Source organism: Podarcis melisellensis (assembly GCF_964234715.1).
Source record: "Podarcis melisellensis genome assembly, chromosome: 15".
In the NCBI taxonomy this organism is placed as follows: Eukaryota; Metazoa; Chordata; class Lepidosauria; order Squamata; family Lacertidae; genus Podarcis; species Podarcis melisellensis.
Genome location: NC_138532.1, coordinates 28,820,134 through 28,840,334, shown reverse-complemented (window position 1 = coordinate 28,840,334; position 20,201 = coordinate 28,820,134). Strand labels below are relative to the sequence as shown.

Here is a 20,201-nt window from a genome sequence, read left to right as displayed (position 1 = left end):
AGTGCAAGGGGAAAGGACCTGCTCGCATGTCCCCGCGCGGCCGCCGTCGTGACCGCGCCCCTCGGTGGGCGGAGCCTTCCTGGTCTACTTTCGCCTTCCGGGTCTGCTTTTCCCTGCCTGACTCCGCGCGTGTCGGTCCGCCATGAAAGGCTACGAAGAGGTGTCGGTGAGCGGCTACGAGGAGTTCTCGGCCGCAGTCCAGGAGCGCCGCGACCGGCAGATCTTCGCTTACTTCAGCGGCACGAAGGACCCAAAGAGCGGCACCAGCTGGTGCCCGGACTGCGTCACCGGTGGGGCATCCTCCTGATATGCACATGTTTGCATACGTTTGTATGAGGGAGGGGCAGCCGCTGCTCCAAACCTTGCCCCTCCCTCTCTGCGCTTCAGTCTTTCTCCTCCGCCCCATTCTGTAAAATGGGTGCAATAACGCCGGCCGACCTTGTTAGGCTGTTGTGCCGATTCGTTTTACTTATTCACGTAAAAGTCATTTCTAAACTGTTTCCTGGCGGGGGGAAAAAACCCCGTCTAAAATTGCATGCTGCATACAGTATTACACCACCTGAGGTGTGGGTTTACCCTAGGGAAGCAATGAGGCAGGGGGCGCTGGAGGTGAAAATGGGTATCAGGCTTTAAAAAGCTGGTATCACTGGATCAAGTTCATCAATTTTGCTAAACTAATTCAACTAGTTTTAACTGGATATTTAACAAATGTGCATTTTTTTCTCATTTTGAATTATTTCATGGGTCATGCAAACCACTGTTCTGAATGCCACTGTCATGCAAACCACTGTTCTGAATGCCAACCACTGTTCTGAATGTTTCGGGTAGGGGGCTCTGGTGATTAATTTATGGAACCAAGGGGGGCAATGCCCCCAAAATGTTTGGGAACCACTGCAGTAAAGCAGTGACTTGAGATAACACCCTTGATGCACATTAATGCACTCTAAAGTGTTATGGCTACCCAAAAAGACCCCATGCTGTGAATCCAACAGGAATGATCCAGCCCCAATTGGGCTCCATGCAAGGGAGAGGAGGGGCTTGCTAGTAGCTTCAGGGTGTGTTATAAGTGTCTGGCGTGATCAGATGGGTTGGTAATCAGGCTGCTTTTGCTTTCTTTCAGCGGAGTCCATTGTGCGGGCAGAGCTCAAGCACCTGCCAGAAGGATCAGTGTTCATTTACTGCCAAGTAGGAGAAAGAGCTTAGTAAGTATAACGTGGAGCGAGTTGGGGAGCATGCAGAGCACGGATTTTGAGCAGGGAGGCAATCCAGTGCTGGGTCTTGTTCATGCAAAGGCCCTTTAAAGTGAGCTCTGCTAACTTTTAGGGATGGCTGTTGTAGAAAGCAGGACAGACAAATTCCCATGTTGCCCCCCCCAATGTTGCACCTATTCACACCAGAATGGACACTTAATTTTATCCTGGTTCAAATACAGCCTTGCTTGCACAGGTTTGCTTGGAAGTCACTTCTTTCTTTAACAAGGTATAATTATTATGATCACTGTCATAATTATACTCCAAACAGTATCAAGGTGACTGACAGTAAAAGGAATCTAGTCAAAATGAAAAATTACATAAGGAATTTGATTTGACCACCATGAAGCAATAATCAAAAGCTACACGCACACCCCTCCCTACATGATCTCTATTAAAATAAACCAGATAGAAATGTCTTTCAAAACAGCAAACAAAAATTAACTTTCAAATGCCTGAGAAAGAAGTCTGATTGGCATTGAAAATATTTTATTCTCGTTTTCATTGAGAAGTGCATTTAATGAGGAGGTGGTTACAACTGAGAATGCCCAATCTCTCTCTTTGCCAGAAGGGGGCGCTTGGACTGCCTGGCCAAACCATAAGGTTTGGGGTCTGGAAATATCCCCTGCGCCACCTCTCCTTTTCTCAGGGCATTTAGACTTTAAGGTGAGACTCCTCCCCCCTCCCAGGTCACAAGTAATTAATCCTCGCAGATTAATCTTAATGAAATCCCCCCCCCTCGAAACCTTCATGCCTTTTAACCTAATGCCTTTTAAAACTATTACCCATTTTTATTCCCCCCGCCCCACAGTTGGAAAGATCCCAACAATGAATTCAGAAAGAATCTTCACTTAACTGGAGTGCCTACGCTACTTAAATATGGGACTGTAAGTATTTTCAAATGTGATGAATGATGGCTTGGAATCCACATTGACATGGTCAGAGGGCTCTGTGCTGATTATTCGAGTATTGCAAATGATTTTTCTTGTTTCTTAAAACTGTCTCTTTAGAGCTGTGCTCTTATGCTTCCTGAAAAACTGTGCAAATGTCTACAAAGCCATGCAGTTTGTTTTTTTTAAAAAAAGATTCAGCTCCTGTTTACGTACTTAAGTATGAAGACCCACTATGTTCAGAGCACCAGATTCAGACTGACTCCCAAGTAAACATGAGTACAGACCATTAAGTTAGTCTCTTGTTACAGCTGAATTACCTCTCAGCACTTGTAGCTGGAGCCAATTTGACTTGGAAAATAAGATCCCTGCATGACTTAGCTTTGGACTCTGCTACACACTTGTTAACCAATGATTAAATGTTTCACAACATTTCCCTTTAGGTGCCAAGCTGCTCATTTAGAAAGATATAAAGCAACCTTGTAGTCAGTGTGGAATTCAAGCTGTGTAGCTTATTCAAAAAGCCTGGCAGTGTGCCAAAGTAGGAAGGGATACTTACTTACAGGAGGACTTTAATCTCCTGCAGCTTTTCTTAACCATTTACAGTACAATGTTTGTTTCAGCCTCAGAAGTTGGTGGAACAGGAATGCTTCAAACCAGACCTCGTGAGGATGCTGTTCACAGAAGACTAAGTTGTTTCCGCTCTAATGAAAAGCGTTTGCTGCTACCAGCCGAGGACCTGACCAGAATTCCTTGAGAGGAGACCAATCATGTCTTAAAATACAGACAAATGAAGTTTGCAGCCTGCAAGCCAATTAAGTTAAATAAATTTTTCTTTGATTTAGTGAGTACCATCCTATGATAGTGTATCATCAAACTGAAGCCGATATGTGATGTGTTAACAATGTGAAGTACACAGAGTTTTTATAAACAAGAAGACAGGTCCCTGCCCTCAAGGATCTTACAATCAAAGTCAGACAACAGGGGAGAATTAAGGCTAGGAAAAATGGAGACAGCAGCTACAATGAAACTTCAAGTGGGAAACAAAAATTTAAGTCAAAAGGTCTCAGACAAAGGTGGCTTTTGAAAGGGACGTGATTGAAATACACAAGTAGCCAGTGTCCTCAAATCAACAAGGCGAACCAACAGCAAAGTCTGTTGCTTAGCTATTGCTATGGAATGTCACTGCCTTTAGAAGCATCACATGCCACTTTTGGCTGAAAACCTACAGAAAGTTATAGCCCATCACATCCCCACTGAGCTGAAGTATGAAACACAAGAGAGGATTTTTTATCATGCAGCTGGAAGTGGTTCTCACTGACCAGTTACATCTTGCACTCCAGCAATGAATTTAGCCAGCTAATGCAGATGGGGTTTCTTATGCTTTTTTTAAACAGATCACATAGATCTGAGAGCTCTTGTCAAAAGGAAGATGCAGCTCACAGGCTTTTATTTATCCATGCACTAATACAAACCCAGCACACACTGATGAGCTTTTAAGTCTCTTTATTTGCTGCTCTCAATAATGTGCTAAAAACTAACCACCACAGGGATTTTATATATATATACACACATGCGCGCGCGCGCGCGCACACACACACACACATACAGAGAAAGAGACAGACATACCAACCCAAATCACCCACCTTTCCACTGATAGTCTTTTGGGAAATGCAGTGACAACTTTAAATCTGGAGGGGGTGAGAACTTCTTGCTACTTCATCCAACACGTAAAGAAGCTGTTTATGCAGCCTCTGGTAAAGCAAAGCCAGAGGATCCATAAGAGGTGTTGAGATCCCCCTGGGTGATTATTTTGTGCTGCGGCTGCTCAGTCAAGGCAGTCCCATGCTTGGATGATTCCAGAGTGGTGCCGGCACTGCAACTGTCCCTCCTGCACTCACTGGGGATGCCAAATGGGCTCACTTCACAGAGGTGCTGTTCTGCTGCTGCTGCTGCTGTTGCTGCTCTGCCAGGGCCTGCTGGAGGCGCATGCGCTTGCGAGAGTAGTGCTGCCAGTGCAGGATCTGCTGCTCATCGATGAACTTGGCGCACTGGGCATTCACCAGCTCTTTGCGGAAGTGCTCATACTGCAGCAGCTCCAGCATGTGCAGGCACTGGGGGTACCTTTGCGACAAAAGAAGGACCATACATTAGCAGAGGCTTTTAAAATGTGTCCGGGCTGCCAGACAAATACAGTATGATCATGTCTTATGTGCATTTAATATGCACAATTGCAATAATACACAGTTGGAAGTCCAGTTGGTTGAAATCTTACAAGATAAATGCATAGCCGGCGCATAGATAAGTTCTTGCTTGGGAAGCAAGGATAAAGAACTTAAAAACACACCGAAAGTGCCCCCACCACCCTCCCAAACAGCTATACTTTCCATTTACATTTTTCAGCTACCCAAAGTTTGTCGGAATGTCCAAATATGCAAAGCCTGGTCTGGCACTTGCCCTCTAGAAACCGCTATTGGGAAGACTGTCTAAACTGAACCCATTTAAGAGATTATGAGTGTAGACTTTTCACATGTTTATCTATGTTATATTCAGATACCATTTTAGACCAAGTTATATTAAGGGACATGTAATGTAATTGGATTTTTAAGCCAATTTTATTTTTTAAGTATCTTTTTTATCTGCCCTATGATAAAAGTAATGTAAATACAAGAGTCCTTTTCCTCACATTTATGCAAACTGATCTGCCTTGGAGACTCTCTCAGGGCACTGGTATAAATTCCAGCTCAGCACACTGAGCAATTTTTTTCAACTTTGTTATGCATTGAAGGGGGTGGTGCACACATTTGTACTTTGATCAAGTGATGGGTAGACAGAAAACCCTTGAGTCTTGTGCGCCACTTGTAACAATCAAAAACCAGATCTATGAACTCAGGAAAAAATGACATAGTACAGGCCCCAGAAAGGCTGTGGCAGTTTGGGACAATGACTTGTCAGGCCTCTGACACACAATCCCTAGCCTTCAAAACCACTGCAGAGTTCAGTGGGTTTTTTTCAGATAGCCAAATAAGCCCCAAGCTTGTTAAACACAGCAAGATACACAATCTTAACTCTTACTTTAGGTATTTGGCATACTCTGGTTCTTTCCAGTAGAGCAGATATTTAAGGTAGTTAACAAATGCTTTGTCCTTGAAGAATCCTCTCTGGGCAAGAACTAGAAGAAACACACAAATCAGTTTACTTAAAAGTGGATTTTCCCTGCTTATCCTCACAGCAATCTGCAGTTAATCACCATTATTCCCATTCTACAGATGTGGGGAAAGAGGATGTACAACCAAAATAAAGCTTAACTATACACAAAACACTCCTCCAAATGCATAGCCTATATTTTAGCCATAAAGTCACACAAAGACTGAAGCTGTTACAGAAAACTGATAACACCTTTGCTGGATCTGGTCAAGGATGCACCTAGTGCTTTCTAATTTCAACCATCTTAGCCATAACTGTTTTAACTTGGGTTTTCCTGTATGTTTTATATTCTCTAATCTGTTTAGTGGGTTTTGCCCAAATCATGCAAATAAATAAAACAAAAATCTTGTTGGCATCTGTCTGTCTTGAGAGACAAACATAGTGAATCTCTGAGGGTATGTCAAATTGCTGCATTAGCAGTACCAAAGTGACCTTCCATGGTGTGCAAGCCTAGGCAGGGTGTATGGCACTTCCATGCTGCCCAGACGACAAGACCCCACTCTCAGCCTCACTGATGTGGTCCAAAGGAAAGCAGAACAATATGTTTGGCACCAGCTTGGCTGCAGGAGTTACTGGAACTTTATGTATGTATGTATGTTATAAACTTTATATACTGCTTTATTGTAAAAAATAATAATACCTCAAAGCAGTTTTTTTAAAAAAAGAATCAAGGGGGAAAAGGTTAAATCGAGAAAATTTCACTTGAAAACATACAAAAGTCAAAATACTGAAACTGATTAAACTTACAGGAACCCCCCCCCAATTTATGCGTGTTTAATGTGTATGTGACTGCTCACATGCACATCATGCTGAACCCACAAATGCAGAGTAGGCATTATGTGGCATCTGCAATAGTGTCAATTCTGCCAATTGAAGGGGTCAACTGAGCACATGTTTTGAGTACAGTGGTATCTCTGGATGTGAACGGGATCCGATCCAGAGCCCCGTTCACATCCTGAGTAGAACGTAACATGCGACTGCGGGACGCATTTCACTGCGTATGCGTGTGACGTCATTTTGAGCATCTGCGCATACGCGAGCGGTGAAACCCGGAAGTAACGCGTTCCGTTACCTCCGGGTCGCCGCAGAGCGTAACCTGAAAACGCTCAACCTGAAGCATATTTAACCCAAGATATGACTGTACTTACAGTTTAGGTAATTGGGGTTTGCCAGGCACTGCACAAACTCCAACTCCAGCTGGAAGCGAAGGCGATTGCCAGTATCATCTGATGCAGCAAAGAGGAGAAGAAAGGCGAGTGGAATTAGACAAGAAATGAAAATGCTCCACCTGATTTCACTCAGTGTGGGACAGAGCTGGAAAAAGGTTTAGGACCCCCAAGTGCTATCCCTGCCCAGAAATTTGAAAAAGAGCCAAATGCTTAGAACATAAGAACATCAGAAGAGTCTGCTGGATCAGGCCCATCTACTCCAACATCCCGTTCTCACGTCCAACCAGAAGCATGCGAGAAATCCATAAGCAGGACCTGAGCACAAGAGCACTCGCCCCTCCTGCAGATTCTAGCATCTGGTGGCAAGGGAGGTGTCTCCCAGAAGCCCCTAAGAAGAGCTCTCCCTAGCCCCTGCCACTCAGAGATAGGCTCCAACTGCACATGGAGGCTCCACTCCTAGGATGGTCTCTGGGAACCAGGCCAAAGTGTTTGGGGGGGGGTTGTATCGAGCCTTTTGTGACCAGCTGGTAGGTCCAAAAGGCCAGGGAGGGAGGGAAGCCCTCCCCTCACGCAGCAATAACTAGCATTCAGAGGAGCTTCCAGACTTCCCCTCATGCCCAACAGTCTTTGAATGGCCGTGGCCGTCTGCCTGCCGTGGGCTACCCCACGCACATCGCAGCAGCGAGTTCCGCAAGTGAACACGCGACCTTTTTTTGCATGGCTTGGGTTTAAATGCACTGACTAGCCAACGGAGGCTTTTCCAGCCGAGGGGAGACCCCGCCCGGCCCAGGCTCCCTCCTCGCCCCCCGCTCAAATACTCACCACTCTCCATAACGACGACAGCGGCTTCCACGGCTTCTCCACCAGAAGAGCAATATGGCGGCGATAGCGGCGGCAGCAGCGCTTGCGCCTGCGCAGCGTAGCTCGGCCGCGGTGCGTTTTGGGAAACTCTGGGGCGGCGGAGGCGGCATGTTGCTGTTGCCAGGGCAACGGGTATGCTCTGGGCCTGGCGAAGGTCCCAAAAGGGAGGGTTGAATTAGAGGCGGGGCAGGCTGTGGCTATGGCTGTTGCTTGTTCCATGGAATATTTATGTATTTGTTTACTTCATAAAATTAATGTGCTACTTTTATTTATTTATTTAAAAAAACAACTCAAAGCAGTTTACAAAAAAGTAAGATTCTTAGTAAAAAAACAATTACAACATAAAAAATATTAAAAAACAGCAATAAACTGAAAGCACGTCAGCATTCTGGCTATCTGGACAGGCCTGCCTAAAGGAAAAATGTTTTTAGTAGACTGAAAGAGTACAGTAAAGGCACGTGCCTGATTTCAATAGGCAGGGAGTTCCAAAGTGTAGAGGTGCTGCAACACTAACAGAATGATTTCTTACAAATGCAGAGCAGGGCGTTAAGCAGCACCTGTAAGGGTGCCAGGAAAATGCCTCCCCTGCTCCATGAATTGTAAACAGTGGTGGCACCCGGGGAAAAAAATATGGGCACAGAAGGGGTAAAATATGTTTCTCATTGGCTGGTCTGTGTCCCACATGCTAAGGCCTCTGAAAGAAAAATAACAGTAGTCCAGTAGGAGTCCAGATTGTTAAAACAACAACAGCCTTTTCATGCCAGTGAATCATTGTAGTACCTTGTGCCAGGGAGCCTACTATGGTGAGGATGACAGGGTGGCCAGATGCCTTCCTGTAATGAGGACAGCCCTCTCTTTGAAGGCCCAACCCAGTTCAAAAATAAAGAAGGGCGATCATAAATCTGTGATTCTGTAATCAGGAAGGCTTAACTCTTTGCTAAAGTCAGGGTTAGGTCCAGTGTCACAAGCCTGCTCCACACAGCTGCCAGTAACTGAAATGCATCTATTTGCAAGTTTCTGTAGAGCTCTCAAGCAGGGATCCTAATTCTGGGTCCTAAGAACAGCCTGCTGGATCAGACCAATAGCCCATCTAGCAAGCAGATGCCACAATGCAAGCAAATCAGGATGAGTTCTCCATAAACAGGTGGTCCCCATTGCAATGCTGTCCACACTGCATCCCTGTAGGAAGAGTTTTATGTCAGGAGTTTTGGAAGCCCAGCTTCAAATCACCACTCAGTCATGAAGCTCCCTGGGTGACATTCGGTCACACACCCTCTCTCAACCTTGCCATCCTCACAAGGTTGTTGTGAGGGTAAAATGGGGAAGAGGACCATGTGAATTATCCTGAGCTGCTTGGAGGAAGGGTGGGTTAATGAACGGATGATAGCAAAGTGGACATCCAATGAAGCTGTGCTTTGGAATATTTAGGACAGGTAAAAGAAAGTAATTCTGCTGAGGAATGTTGGAGAGTATGTCATGCAGCTCAAAGTTAAACTGTGGAACTCACTCCTACAGGAGGCAGTGATGGCCATCAACCTAGATGACTTCAAAATAGGGTTAAACAAATTCATGGATAAAGGCTGTTAGTAGCTATGCTCTGCCTCCACACTTGGAAAAGTTCTTGTGCTCCGATCTCACTTTTCTTTGCAGAGGTTTTATTTATTCTACCTCGTGATTTGGATCCTGCTTTCCCCGCCTCGTGGCTCCCATCTCTGGTTTTGAAGTGTTCAAAGGGCACAGGGATTTTGATACCGGAAAGCAAAGTTAAAGTTTTATCATTGGTGCCTCCTCCCTTTGCATTTAATGTTTCACCTCGCCTAAGTGTCAGGCTGTGTCTGCCAAGGGGGAGGGGGAAGGTCTGAATTTGAGGGCACAGCAGTAGGGAACAAGGTTCAGACACCCCAAACTATCAGATTTTACTGGCATATTTGCTAAAAAATATCAGACTTGTTTGGGCCACCTTTTGAATTCCTCTGCAAAATGCCCCCAATGTTGTGAAAAGCTTGTGTTGCTCTATTTGCCAAGGCTGGTCCCATAAATTCCACGTGATCTCTTAACTATTCTGGAGCCACCCAGTCAAAAGTCTCCTACTGGCACCTGCTTTCCACGTTTCCTTCAGAGCTCCAGGTCCTGATAATGGCAGACCAGCTATTAAAAGAAATTGAGGCTGCAGGCATCACGGACCTATCAGAAAAGAGGTCCCTGGTGATAAAATGGGTAAAAGGGCTGTTCCCAGGTGTGGAGGTGGTCACCACAGAAACCCTTCAGCAGTGGATGAAGGAAAAACTAGAGGAGCTGATCATTCTTGTAAGTAGCAACTTCTTGCTGGCAGGAATAGTTAAACTGTGGAACTCCCTTCTGCTGGAGACCACCAACCTAAATGGCTTTAAAAAGATGATTAGGCAAATTCGTGGAGAAGAGGGCTATTGATGGCTACTAGCCAAGGTGCCTATGTTCTGCCTCCACAGTCAGAGGCAGAGTGGTCAGGAGCCGCCAGGAACAGGTGGTCAGCTAAAATGAATTGAAGGCTTCAAGGCCAACTGTATCCATAAAGGGACTGATTTACAGTGGTACTTCTGGTTACGTACTTAATTCGTTCCGGAGGTCCGTTCTTAACCTGAAACTGCTCTTAACCTGAAGCACCACTTTAGCTAATAGGGCCTCCCGCTGCCACACAATTTCTGTTCTCATCCTGAAGCAAAGTTCTTAACCCAAGGTAATATTTCTGGGTTATCGGAGTCTGTAACCTGAAGCGTATGTAACCTGAAGCGTATGTAACCCGAGGTACCACTGTACTCTCAGAATCTCTGATGATTAAGAGAAGGTTAGAGAGATCAAAAGTTTGTATTTTTTCACAAAGGGAGAATTTGGCAAATATGACCTGTCTGGCTTAAAGACTAGGAAAGATATGAAAGTGGTCAGCTTGGAAGCATCTAGATAACATTGCAGTGATGAGTAGGAGGTATGGTTCTGACAAGGATAAATCTTGACAAATATTGCCTTTTGCTTTCCTGTCCTAGTGGGCTGTTGTTGGGGGGGGGGTTGCTGTGGGTGTGAAATATACTCAGAGTCGCAAAGTGATTTCATGCTCTTTATTCAGCTCATAGTGGTGAGGAGGAATGAATGAAAGTCCCCTCAAAGTATCTGCTTTATATACATTATTTACACAATGGGCTGCACATGATTGGCTAATTCTGGAATTCTACTGTAAGCCAATCAGGTTATGGATTCACTTCTATCTGGAGCATGATTGGGTGGTTCCTGCCAACCAATCATACTGCTGCATTGTTCTAAGACCAATCAGACTGCTGCATTCTGAATCCTATTGTTCTAGGACCAATCAGACTGCTGCCTTTTGGATCCTATTGTTCTAGGACCAATCAGACTGCTGCAGTTTGGATCCTATTCAACTCAGTACATAACAGGGTGCAATTTATCTTGTATTCAGTAAAGCACTTTATATTTTGGTTAAATGTGGGTTAGGTGATACCACTACCAGGTGGATTCACAGCTGACTGGGAAACACCCCCTCAACCAAAAAAAGTATATTTCTCATCAATAGTTCCTCATCCAAAGAGAGGGAGGTTTCTACAAAATCTGGGCCACAAATTTAGAAATGGATGCAGCCCAGTCCTGTGCCTGTTTAACCAGGAGGACCCTGACTGAGTCCCAAAGCAGGCCTGGGATTGCAGGAGCAGCAGCACACAGCTTCTTCCCAAAGGAATGCTTTTCAAGGCACAAGGGTGTTTGAAGTGTGATGGGGACAGCCTTGGGGATCCCTGTGGCACTGGGCATCCCCAATATGTTGATGCCAGGCCTCCCAGAGCACATACTCTCCAACATTTCTCTCATGAAAATAGGGACGTCCCATTCCACAATGATAATTTTACTATTTATACCCCACACTTCTTACTGGGTTGCCCCAGCCACACTGGGCAGCTTCCAATATATATAACAACATAAAGGTAAAGGTAAAGGTACCCCTGCCCGTACGGGCCAGTCTTGACAGACTCTGGGGTTGTGCGCCCATCTCACTTAAGAGGCCAGGGGCCAGCGCTGTCCGGAGACACTTCCGGGTCACGTGGCCAGTGTGACATCGCTGCTCTGGCGAGCCAGAGCTGCACACGGAAACGCCGTTTACCTTCCCGCTGGTAAGCGGTCCCTATTTATCTACTTGCACCCGGAGGTGCTTTCGAACTGCTAGGTTGGCAGGCGCTGGGACCGAGCAGCGGGAGCGCACCCCGCAGCAGGGATTCGAACCGCCGTCCTTTCGATCAGCAAGTCCTAGGCGCTGAGGCTTTAACCCACAGCGCCACCTGTGTCCCATATATAACAACATAATAAAACATTAAACATTATACAGGATTGCCTTCCGACAGCTCCAGGGTCGGATAGCACCATACCCTCCAACATTTCTCCAGTGAAAATAGGGATATCCTAAGGAAAAGTGGGACATTCCAGGATCAAATCTGGAATCAGGGACCTCCCTGGAAAATAGGGACACTTGGAGGGTCTGAGAGCATTCCCAGCAACCCTTTTCTTCTTTGACTCGCTTCAGATATACAAATGCTTCAGATCGCAGAGCCTCCGGACCCTATTAAAGGGTTTCATTTTCATCCCAGTCACGTTTCCTATTGTGGGCCTTCATTCATGAGCCTGGGAGATATTGCCAGGCTCTCCTCCTCCTCTGTGGGTCTGCTTGAATGAGGCTTGGTTGCAGGGCCCTCTGCTCCACAAAGGGGTCAGGACACCCATAGCTGCTTCTCACTGCATTTCAAGGTGAGAAAGTGCCACAGAAAGGGCCTCTATTGATAGCCAAAATCTGAGTTGCCTACTGACCCAGATTCTCCCCCCTACATCAGGAGGCTAAAACAACCTCTGTGGTGTAACCCACAGAGTCAAACAAGCAGGATTTCACTGGACATTCCTGGAGTATGTTATTTTTAAAAACTGCCATTTATACAACAGCCTCAATGTGTCCTTTTTAGAAACGGTTTTGCTATTTTTGCACGAGGAGATATCATGTAACTGTTTTAAGCGGCATCCTATAATCTTCCCCATTCCAAGAAAGCGTTTACGAAATGAGTTTTAGAAAGGCTTCTCCTGCTGACTTATTCTTAGCTTTTGTTAACATGGCAGGAGAGGGTGTCTCTTTACACAAAGTGGTTTTAGCAGTTGAGAAACTATCATCTTCACAAAGCAAAGAATGCCATCCCTTCCCAGTAAACACAGCCTCTTCTTCCGGCTAAAAGGAGGTGGGGGCAGCCCACCACACAAACCCACAAGCTCACTTTCCCACGTGGGACTTCAGGGGACAGCGCCCGGCAGGATGCTTTGGCCCTTCGCTGGGCCAAAATAAACGGCAGCGTTTTCTATTCCAGGCCACCCAAGCCAGGCCAATTTTTGCTTTCTTAAAGGATAAAATATGCAGGACAAAGATGGACACAAAAGTTGCATCTGTTCTCTAAAACTAGCTTAGCTGAACATGCAAGAGAATAATAGAATCATATAATTGTAGCCCAACCCTTTGCAATGCAGGAATAAACAGTTGTCCCACACAGGGATCAAACCTGCAACTATGGCAATATCAGCACCACACTGAGCTGTTCAGTATCTGACTGTTATTAAATTGAATGAGGCAGCTAATTTAGGCTGTCGTCTTGAAAGGGCAGCTACACTATTACTTTTTAATTTATAATTCTTGTGTTTTTACTCCCAGGTCAAGGTGATTGTGGAAGTTTCTGGTCAAAATGATGTAGCCAACTTTGGGTACAATGCTTCTTGACAGGTGTGAGTGTGACATTGGCTGCTAAGAACTTTAGAAGAGATTTGTATCTGGTTCAGGCCAAAAGCGGGCTCACCTAGTCCAGCATCCTGTTCTCACAGTGGCCAACCAGATGCCCTAAAGGAAAGCCCACAAGCAAGCAGAACCTGAGTTCTATAGCAGCAGTCCTCCCCCTGAGCCACTGCTGTGATTCCCAGCAACTGTATGCTTTTCCACTTCAGGCAAGAAAACCATTTGGAGCTAGGCCTGGACTTTAGGTCTGCTGCACCAGAAACGGGGGAAGCCCTGGCAATCTCCTGTAACATTTTACTGTTGACCCCGTTATTCCACCTGGCTCCATTTTGCTGCTGCTGTGTACAGTGGTACCTCTGGCTACGAACTTAATTCGTTCTGGAGGTCCGTTCTTAACCTGAATCTGTTCTTAACCTGAGATACCACTTTAGCTAATGGGGCCTCCTGCTGCTGCTGCTGCCGCGCCGCCAGGGCATGATTTCTATTCTCATCCTGAAGCAAAGTTCTTAACCCAAGGTACTATTTCTGGGTTAGCAGAGTCTGTAACCTGAAGTGTCTGTAACCCGAGGTACCACTGTACTGTGTTCATTTACTTTCAAGGGGAGGAATTCAGGAGCATTCTGGGAAATTAACCTGGCTCTGTCATCCTGTTGACTGAGCTGTATCTGCTTGCCCAAAGCTTATCTGGAGGAATGAAATGATGTTTGGTTGCAGTGTTGACATGTCTCCCTAGTAAACATTTTGCTCACCCCAACCCCACACACTTTCCCAGCGCATTTCCCATCACTTCCCAAACTGCAAACAGCCAGGGGGGTTGTCTTTTTAAAGTGGATTTGTTGCACCATGGCAACAGATTGCCTGAATTTCTGGTAGATGCTCAGATCCCTCCCACAAAATCCTGGCAGTCTTAGGGGTGCCCAAAGTACAGGGAAATGCCATAAAAAGCTTGGAATGAATTGGTGATTAACAAGAAAGGCATATAAAGAGCCCACAATGGAATCAGGATGAATGCAGGATAGATGCGCATTGTCACATGTAACCTCCCCACAAACAAGTCGGAATGAAGGCCAAGAACATTCCCTACAAAAATGTGAAAAGAAGACAGGAATAATGAAGCAGCATTTTTTGTCTTATAAGGGGTCCCAGGCTGAGGGGAGGCAGGAGGCAAGGTAAGTGCTCCTGGATGAGTCCAACAGTCTCTCCCCTGACATGTCCACATTTGTAGGACACTCCTCTAGTTTGTAATAAAAAGAGACCAGGGGGTGTTCTGATTTTTCCCATGATAGACTACTTGTGTGGTTTGTTTTTTTTAATATCAAATGTCAAATTCATTTGTTTTTGGTGCTCATTCTTTACTGGAGCCCTAAGCATGTGGTTAGCCTGCCTGCTGGGGGTCCAACACTGGGGTTATGCAATTTTTAAAGAGAGAGGGGGGAAAGTAAATCTTTAGAACCAACCACATTCTCACAATCAACCCACCATAGTGTCCCAGCATTCCAAAGAGCTTGATGGGGCCCCAAAATGTCCTTTTGACCTATGTGGTCCCTGGGGCTGACCTACTGCTGCCTTACCTTCTACCTTAGGACTAGACTTGGCCCGAGAGGCACCTGTTGTGTGCCAGAACGGAGAGCAGCGTTGGGGAGCCCAGAAAGGAGGCCAAGGAGGCCCCCTTTTCCATTTGACTCAGGCCAGGTACAGTTCCAGGGCTCAGGTTGCCAGAGGGGCCAGCGCCTCTCTTTAGAATCAGCCTAGCAGCCAACCAGTCTCCCAGCTGGGCCCAGCCAACAGAAGCGTCTCTTTGCTCTCCTTCAGGTCATACTGACACAACCGCACCACAGATATTTTAAGCCTCCACTGCTTGAAATAAACGCTGCTCGATTTGCAAGTTGGTTTTGTACAGCATGCTCTTTTCCAACCCCTGGCAACACAAGTGTGTGCGGTTGTGTCAGTCTGGTCCCTATGGACGTTGTTAGTGCCAGTCTCCAAAAGAAATACCCTGAGGGTTCTTTCAGGCACGAGACAGGACTGACTTTGTGGCTCATTTTGCAAATTTGTGCCTAGTAGTCATCAACAGCCCTCTTCTCCATGAATTTGTCTAGTTCTCCTTTAAAGCCATCCAGGTTGGTGGCCATCACTGCCTCCTGAGGGAGGGAGTTCCACAGGTTAACAATGCACTGCCCTGAATCCCGCAACACTCCACTTAATAGGATGTCCTCAAGTTATAGTGCTATTAGAGAGGAAAGAAGACTGTTTTGTATCAACTTTCACCATGCCATGCATCATTTATATACTTCTATCATGTCACCACTTACTTGCTTTTCTCTAGGCAAAAACATCCCAAACGCTACTACCTTTCCTCATAGGAGAGTCTCTCTATCCCTTTAAACATATGGGTTTCCCTCTACAGAACCTGTTCCACAGCTGTTCCACCCTCCTTGCATTCATGCTGTCAATAAACTATATCCATCACACCCCAATATCTCTTTCTGGATTAGTCAAATCTAGATTAATCATTCTTCTTTTTTTACTCAGTTTACATCTCTTTGCAGTAGCTTTCCTGACTCATCACTCATTTGCCCAGTTTGGACGGCTGCTCCCTTGGGAGCTCTCCAGAGGACCCCTTCTTCGGATTTCATCATCATGAACTGTATGGGGATGATCCACAAACTTTGGGCATATCCCTTCAGGTCACAGAGACTCATAGAATTGTAGAGTTGGGAGGGACCCTCCCAAGAGTCATCTAGTCCAGCCCTGCATGCAGGAGTCACAGCTAAAGAATCCCCGACACATGACCATCCAACCTCTCTCTTGAAACCTCCAATGAATAAGTGTCCAACTTCTTCCAAGGGAGTCCATTCCTCTGTAGAACAGCTCTCACTTTCAACTCTGGTCATAAACGTTCAGTCACAACAGTCCGGTTTACTTCTTAGCACACTCTGCTGTGAATGCTGTATTCTCTATTTCCTTTTACCCTTTTACCAATAACAGAACCTGCTTCCAAACTTTAAGGGGACCTCTGCTCTTGTTCCTTTGCAAAGAAGCATTTTTCAGGAGCTGTTGTGGAGTCACTGTGTCAATATTTTGTAAGCACAAGTATATTGCTTGGGATTCATTCATTCATTTTACTTCATTTCTACCCCACCTTTTCTCCTCAAGCAGCACTGGGTGGTGCGTACCTGGTTCTCTGCCTCCTCATTTAATCTGCACAACAACCTTGTGAGGTAGGTTAGGCTGAGAGAGTGACTGGTGAGCCAGCAAGCTTCATGGCTGAGTAGGCATTCAAACTCTGGTCTCCCAGGCCTGGTCCGATACCGCACTGGATCTCTATTGATTTCATTGCGTGGGGAGTGTAAGCATCATCCATCTATGCCCCCCCCCCAGTCTGTCTGAGAATAAATCGGTAGGCTTCTGGTGTGAGAGAATGTATGCAGCACATTAAAGTGAAAAAGGATTGGCTTTCACTTGCTTGCCAGAACAGTAGAATGTGTCTGTTGTATGGAAGTGGGAGAACCCTTCTGAAAAGAGTAACCCTATCAAACAAAGTGGGGCTTACTTCTGAGGAGGCTTACCAAGCAATGGGAATTCTAACCTCAGGCAACCCAGGTGCAAATGGAAGCAGGGCAGTCTTTATTCCAGATTATCGCTAACCCAGAATACTTTTGCTCCTGGTTCTGCCCTGCTAGAATACAGCCTTTTGCTTTGGCCCACTTCTGGGTCCAAGAATTACTTAACACAGAATTCACCCAGAAACCTTCAGAGATTCTCTCCTGCAAAGGTCAGGCAAAATTTGCAGAGAGTTTCACTTGCAAACAGGCCATGGAAAGAGGGTGTGCATAGAAGATGCTTATTTATAACCAGCCGAGGACACAAGCTGCAATTTCTTGACTCTTTCTCTGTCATTAGGCAGCAGGAGCAGCAGTAAGATCATAGGGATTCCTGCGTGGAACAGCAGAGCCTTGATTAGAGGTTTGGCTGATCTGGCCACCAGTTGTACTGAGGGTTGGGAGTAGGGAAGGGAGCAGCAGGTGATGTTGCGGAGCTCACAAAAGCTCCATTGTATGAATGCCTGTGAATCGCAGACTTGTAGAGTTGGAAGGGACTCCCAAGGGGCATCTAGTCCAACCCCTTGCAATGCTGTAATCACAGCTCAAAAATCCCTGACAGATGGCCATCCAATCTCTGCTTAAAACCCTCCAGAGAAGGAGAGTCCACCACCTTCCAAGGTCATCTGTTCCACTGTTGAATGGCTCTTACCAGTGCTTTTTTTCTGGGGGGATGTAGGGGTACGCATACCCCTAAACATTTCGTGAATCTAAGTTTGGCCTCAGTGAGGGGCAGTATTTCAATACGAGTAGGAAAATGAGAGTACCCCTAAACATTTATTTTTTTAGGGAAAAAACACTGGCTCTTTCTATCACAAAGTTCTTTCTAATGTTGATACAGAATCTCCTTTCCTGTCATTTGAATCCACTGGTTTGGGTCCCCTACCTCTGGAGCAGCAGAAAACAAGCTTGCTCCATCTTCCATGCGACAGCTCTTTGGGAATTTGAAGATGGCTGTCAAATCAGTGCTCAGTCTCCCCCAGGCTAAACACACCCAACTCCCTCAACTGTTCCTCATAAGGCTTGGGTAGCTCCAGTGGGCAGAACTAGGAAGCCAATTTCCACCAATCATTAAACACCAAACATTTTGCTCTCTTCTTCTTGTTGCCCCAGGACACTCGGACTTCAGCTGAGTTTGACGTCAGCCACTTGCCGGGTGCCATTTTGGCTCCTCCCGAAGAAGATGCCTTGCTGGAGTTTTTCAAAACACGGCTTGCGCCAGGTATAGCCAACTCCTCATGTGGTGAGATCCTCACAGTCTTGCCAGCAGGACTCTGGCAGGGGTTCTGTGGTGGGACCATCTCATCCATCAGGCAGGAGAACTTGGTTAACTTCTCCACACAAATCATGAAGGCACTAATGCTTCTAAATAAATGATGTTAGATATAATAATAATAATAATAATAATAATAATAATAATAATAATAATAATAATAATTTTTTATTTACCTCCCTGGCCAGAACCGGGATCAGGGCGGCTAATACCAATAAAATTACAATAAAACATAATAGGAAAGGAAAGGAAAAAAACACTATATAGGATAAATAGTGTATGATATACTTATTTTCTTCTGTTCTCTCTAAGCTTTTTTTTTTACTTTATTATGTTCAATTGAAATACTCTCAGTAAAAAAATTAAAATTAAAAAATGAAATTAAAAATGTATTATGTTTCGTAACAGCAATTTTCAAGATCAATGACAATCGTATGCTTCCTTCCAGCCTTCTTGTTTATACACATATTTTGTTATTTATAACTGTCCTGATGTTTTGCAATTCTCTTTTTGTAACAAGACGAAACTAGCCCTTTCTCTCTATGGACGCAGAATGAATGGGTCTGTGGTCTGCAAGGCCTAAGGCTTTATGGCAGAAAGCCATTTCTCCCTTTAATATACAGTGGTGCCTCAGGTTGCATACACTTTAGGTTACAGACTCTGCTAACCCAGAAATAGTGCTTCAGGATGAGAACAGAAATTGTGCTCTGGTGGTGCGGTGGCGGCAGCAGGCCCCATTAGCTAAAGTGGTGCTTCAGGTTAAGAACAGTTTCAGGTTAAGAACAGACCTCCAGAACGAATTAAGTACTTAACCCGAGGTACCACTGTATATAAAAAAGGAGAGTCAGCCTGAAAGTGGGTGAAAAGGTGAAAAGTTTAAAGCGTGAAGGAAATACATATGGAATGTTTGAAGTCAGTGGTTTGAACCAGCCGTGCTGTTTCCCTGTGTTTTTCCTACAAAGCTAGTTTCTTGTGACGTCTAATTAACCAGGTTGTAATAACTCAGTCATCCTGATAAGAGCTGTTAAGTTCTGCTTGTGAGCAGCACACCCATCAATCAGCTCAGAAGGGAGTTAGGATGATGTGAGTTTTCTCCAGTCCAATTATGCAGACTTTTACTCTAATCACTTTCCTCTCACACACATCTCTGTCTCTTCCAGGGCGGGAGGAGGCGGGTCCCAGCAAGCCCATCATTTGCTACTGCACAGTGGGTTATCGGTCGTCCATGGCAGCTCAGCTCCTGGGCAGCTACTTCTCCAAGGAGGCTGGGAAGACCTGCATGGTGTCACCCAAGATCTACAATGTCTGTGGTGGCCTGGTGGCTTGGGCTGTTGAACGGAGGCAGATGGTAGACAGGCAGGAGAGGCCCACCTCGGTGGTACACCCCTACAGCCCCACCTGGGCCAAGCTCCTGGAGCCTGAATTCAGGGCAGAGATCTGAGGAGCAGCTTGAGCTGAGGTGTGGGGCCTTCCTGGCAAATTATTCCAAAGCAGCAGCAGCAGCAGGTGACTGTCAGAACACACAAGCACCCACCCCATCCTGAAAGTAGCATTTCAAGGACTCTCAGGCGATGCAAAAGAGACTTGCCGGACAGTTCAAGTCTTGCAGTGTTTGCAATTGAATATTTTGGGAAATGAAGCGGGGGCAAGCCAGTGTGGTGTAGTGGTTAAGAGCGGTAGACTCGTAATCTGGTGAACCGGGTTCGCTTCCCCGCTCCTCCACATGCAGCTGCTGAGTGACCTTGAGCCAGTCACACTTCTCTGAAGTCTCTCAGCCCCACTCACCTCACAGAGTGTTTGTTGTGGGGGAGGAAGGGAAAGGAGAATGTTAGCCGCTTTGACACTCCTTCGGGAAGTGATAAAGCGGGATATCAAATCCAAACTCCTCTTCTTCTGGCTCCAGAGAGGCAGCTTCAGCCAACCTGCTTGCGGCATTTCAGCTTCATTCCGTTTTCACGATTCTATCCCACCTTTCCACTGAGCAACGCAATTTTTTCCTCACAACAACCCTGTGTGGTAGGTGAGGCTGAGAGTGAGTGACTAAGGTCACCCACTGAGCTTCATGGCTGAGTGAGAGGATTTGAACCCTGGTCTCAACCAGGTCCTAGTCCAACGCTCTAACCAGTACACTACACTGACTCTTTTTAACAGG

At 45.8% G+C, this 20,201-nt stretch overlaps 3 protein-coding genes across 3 annotated transcripts; 2 read left to right on the top strand and 1 right to left on the bottom strand.

The window, feature by feature from the left end:
• The first annotated feature begins 82 nt into the window (after positions 1 to 82).
• Positions 83 to 2,999, top strand: TXNDC17 (thioredoxin domain containing 17). The gene is made up of 4 exons (XM_081890079.1): positions 83 to 290; positions 1,121 to 1,202; positions 2,062 to 2,137; positions 2,764 to 2,999. The coding sequence occupies exons 1-4, from the start codon at positions 143 to 145 to the stop codon at positions 2,830 to 2,832; spliced, it is 375 nt and encodes a 124-aa protein (XP_081746205.1). The 5' UTR covers positions 83 to 142; the 3' UTR covers positions 2,833 to 2,999.
• A 557-nt stretch (positions 3,000 to 3,556) lies between these two features.
• MED31 (mediator complex subunit 31) lies at positions 3,557 to 7,472 on the bottom strand. Its single transcript, XM_081890078.1, has 4 exons — positions 7,339 to 7,472; positions 6,496 to 6,573; positions 5,216 to 5,312; positions 3,557 to 4,264 (listed from the first exon to the last, which is right to left on the bottom strand). Exons 1-4 carry the CDS (start codon positions 7,346 to 7,348, stop codon positions 4,060 to 4,062), a joined length of 390 nt encoding a protein of 129 aa, XP_081746204.1. The 5' UTR covers positions 7,349 to 7,472; the 3' UTR covers positions 3,557 to 4,059.
• Positions 7,473 to 9,513: 2,041 nt separating this feature from the next.
• On the top strand, positions 9,514 to 19,791 carry LOC309357677 (uncharacterized protein; the record flags this gene model as incomplete). The annotated part of the gene is made up of 3 exons (XM_081890061.1): positions 9,514 to 9,684; positions 17,890 to 17,998; positions 19,210 to 19,791. 3 exons carry the CDS (start codon positions 9,514 to 9,516, stop codon positions 19,488 to 19,490), a joined length of 561 nt encoding a protein of 186 aa, XP_081746187.1. The 3' UTR covers positions 19,491 to 19,791.
• Between the last annotated feature and the right edge of the window lie 410 nt (positions 19,792 to 20,201).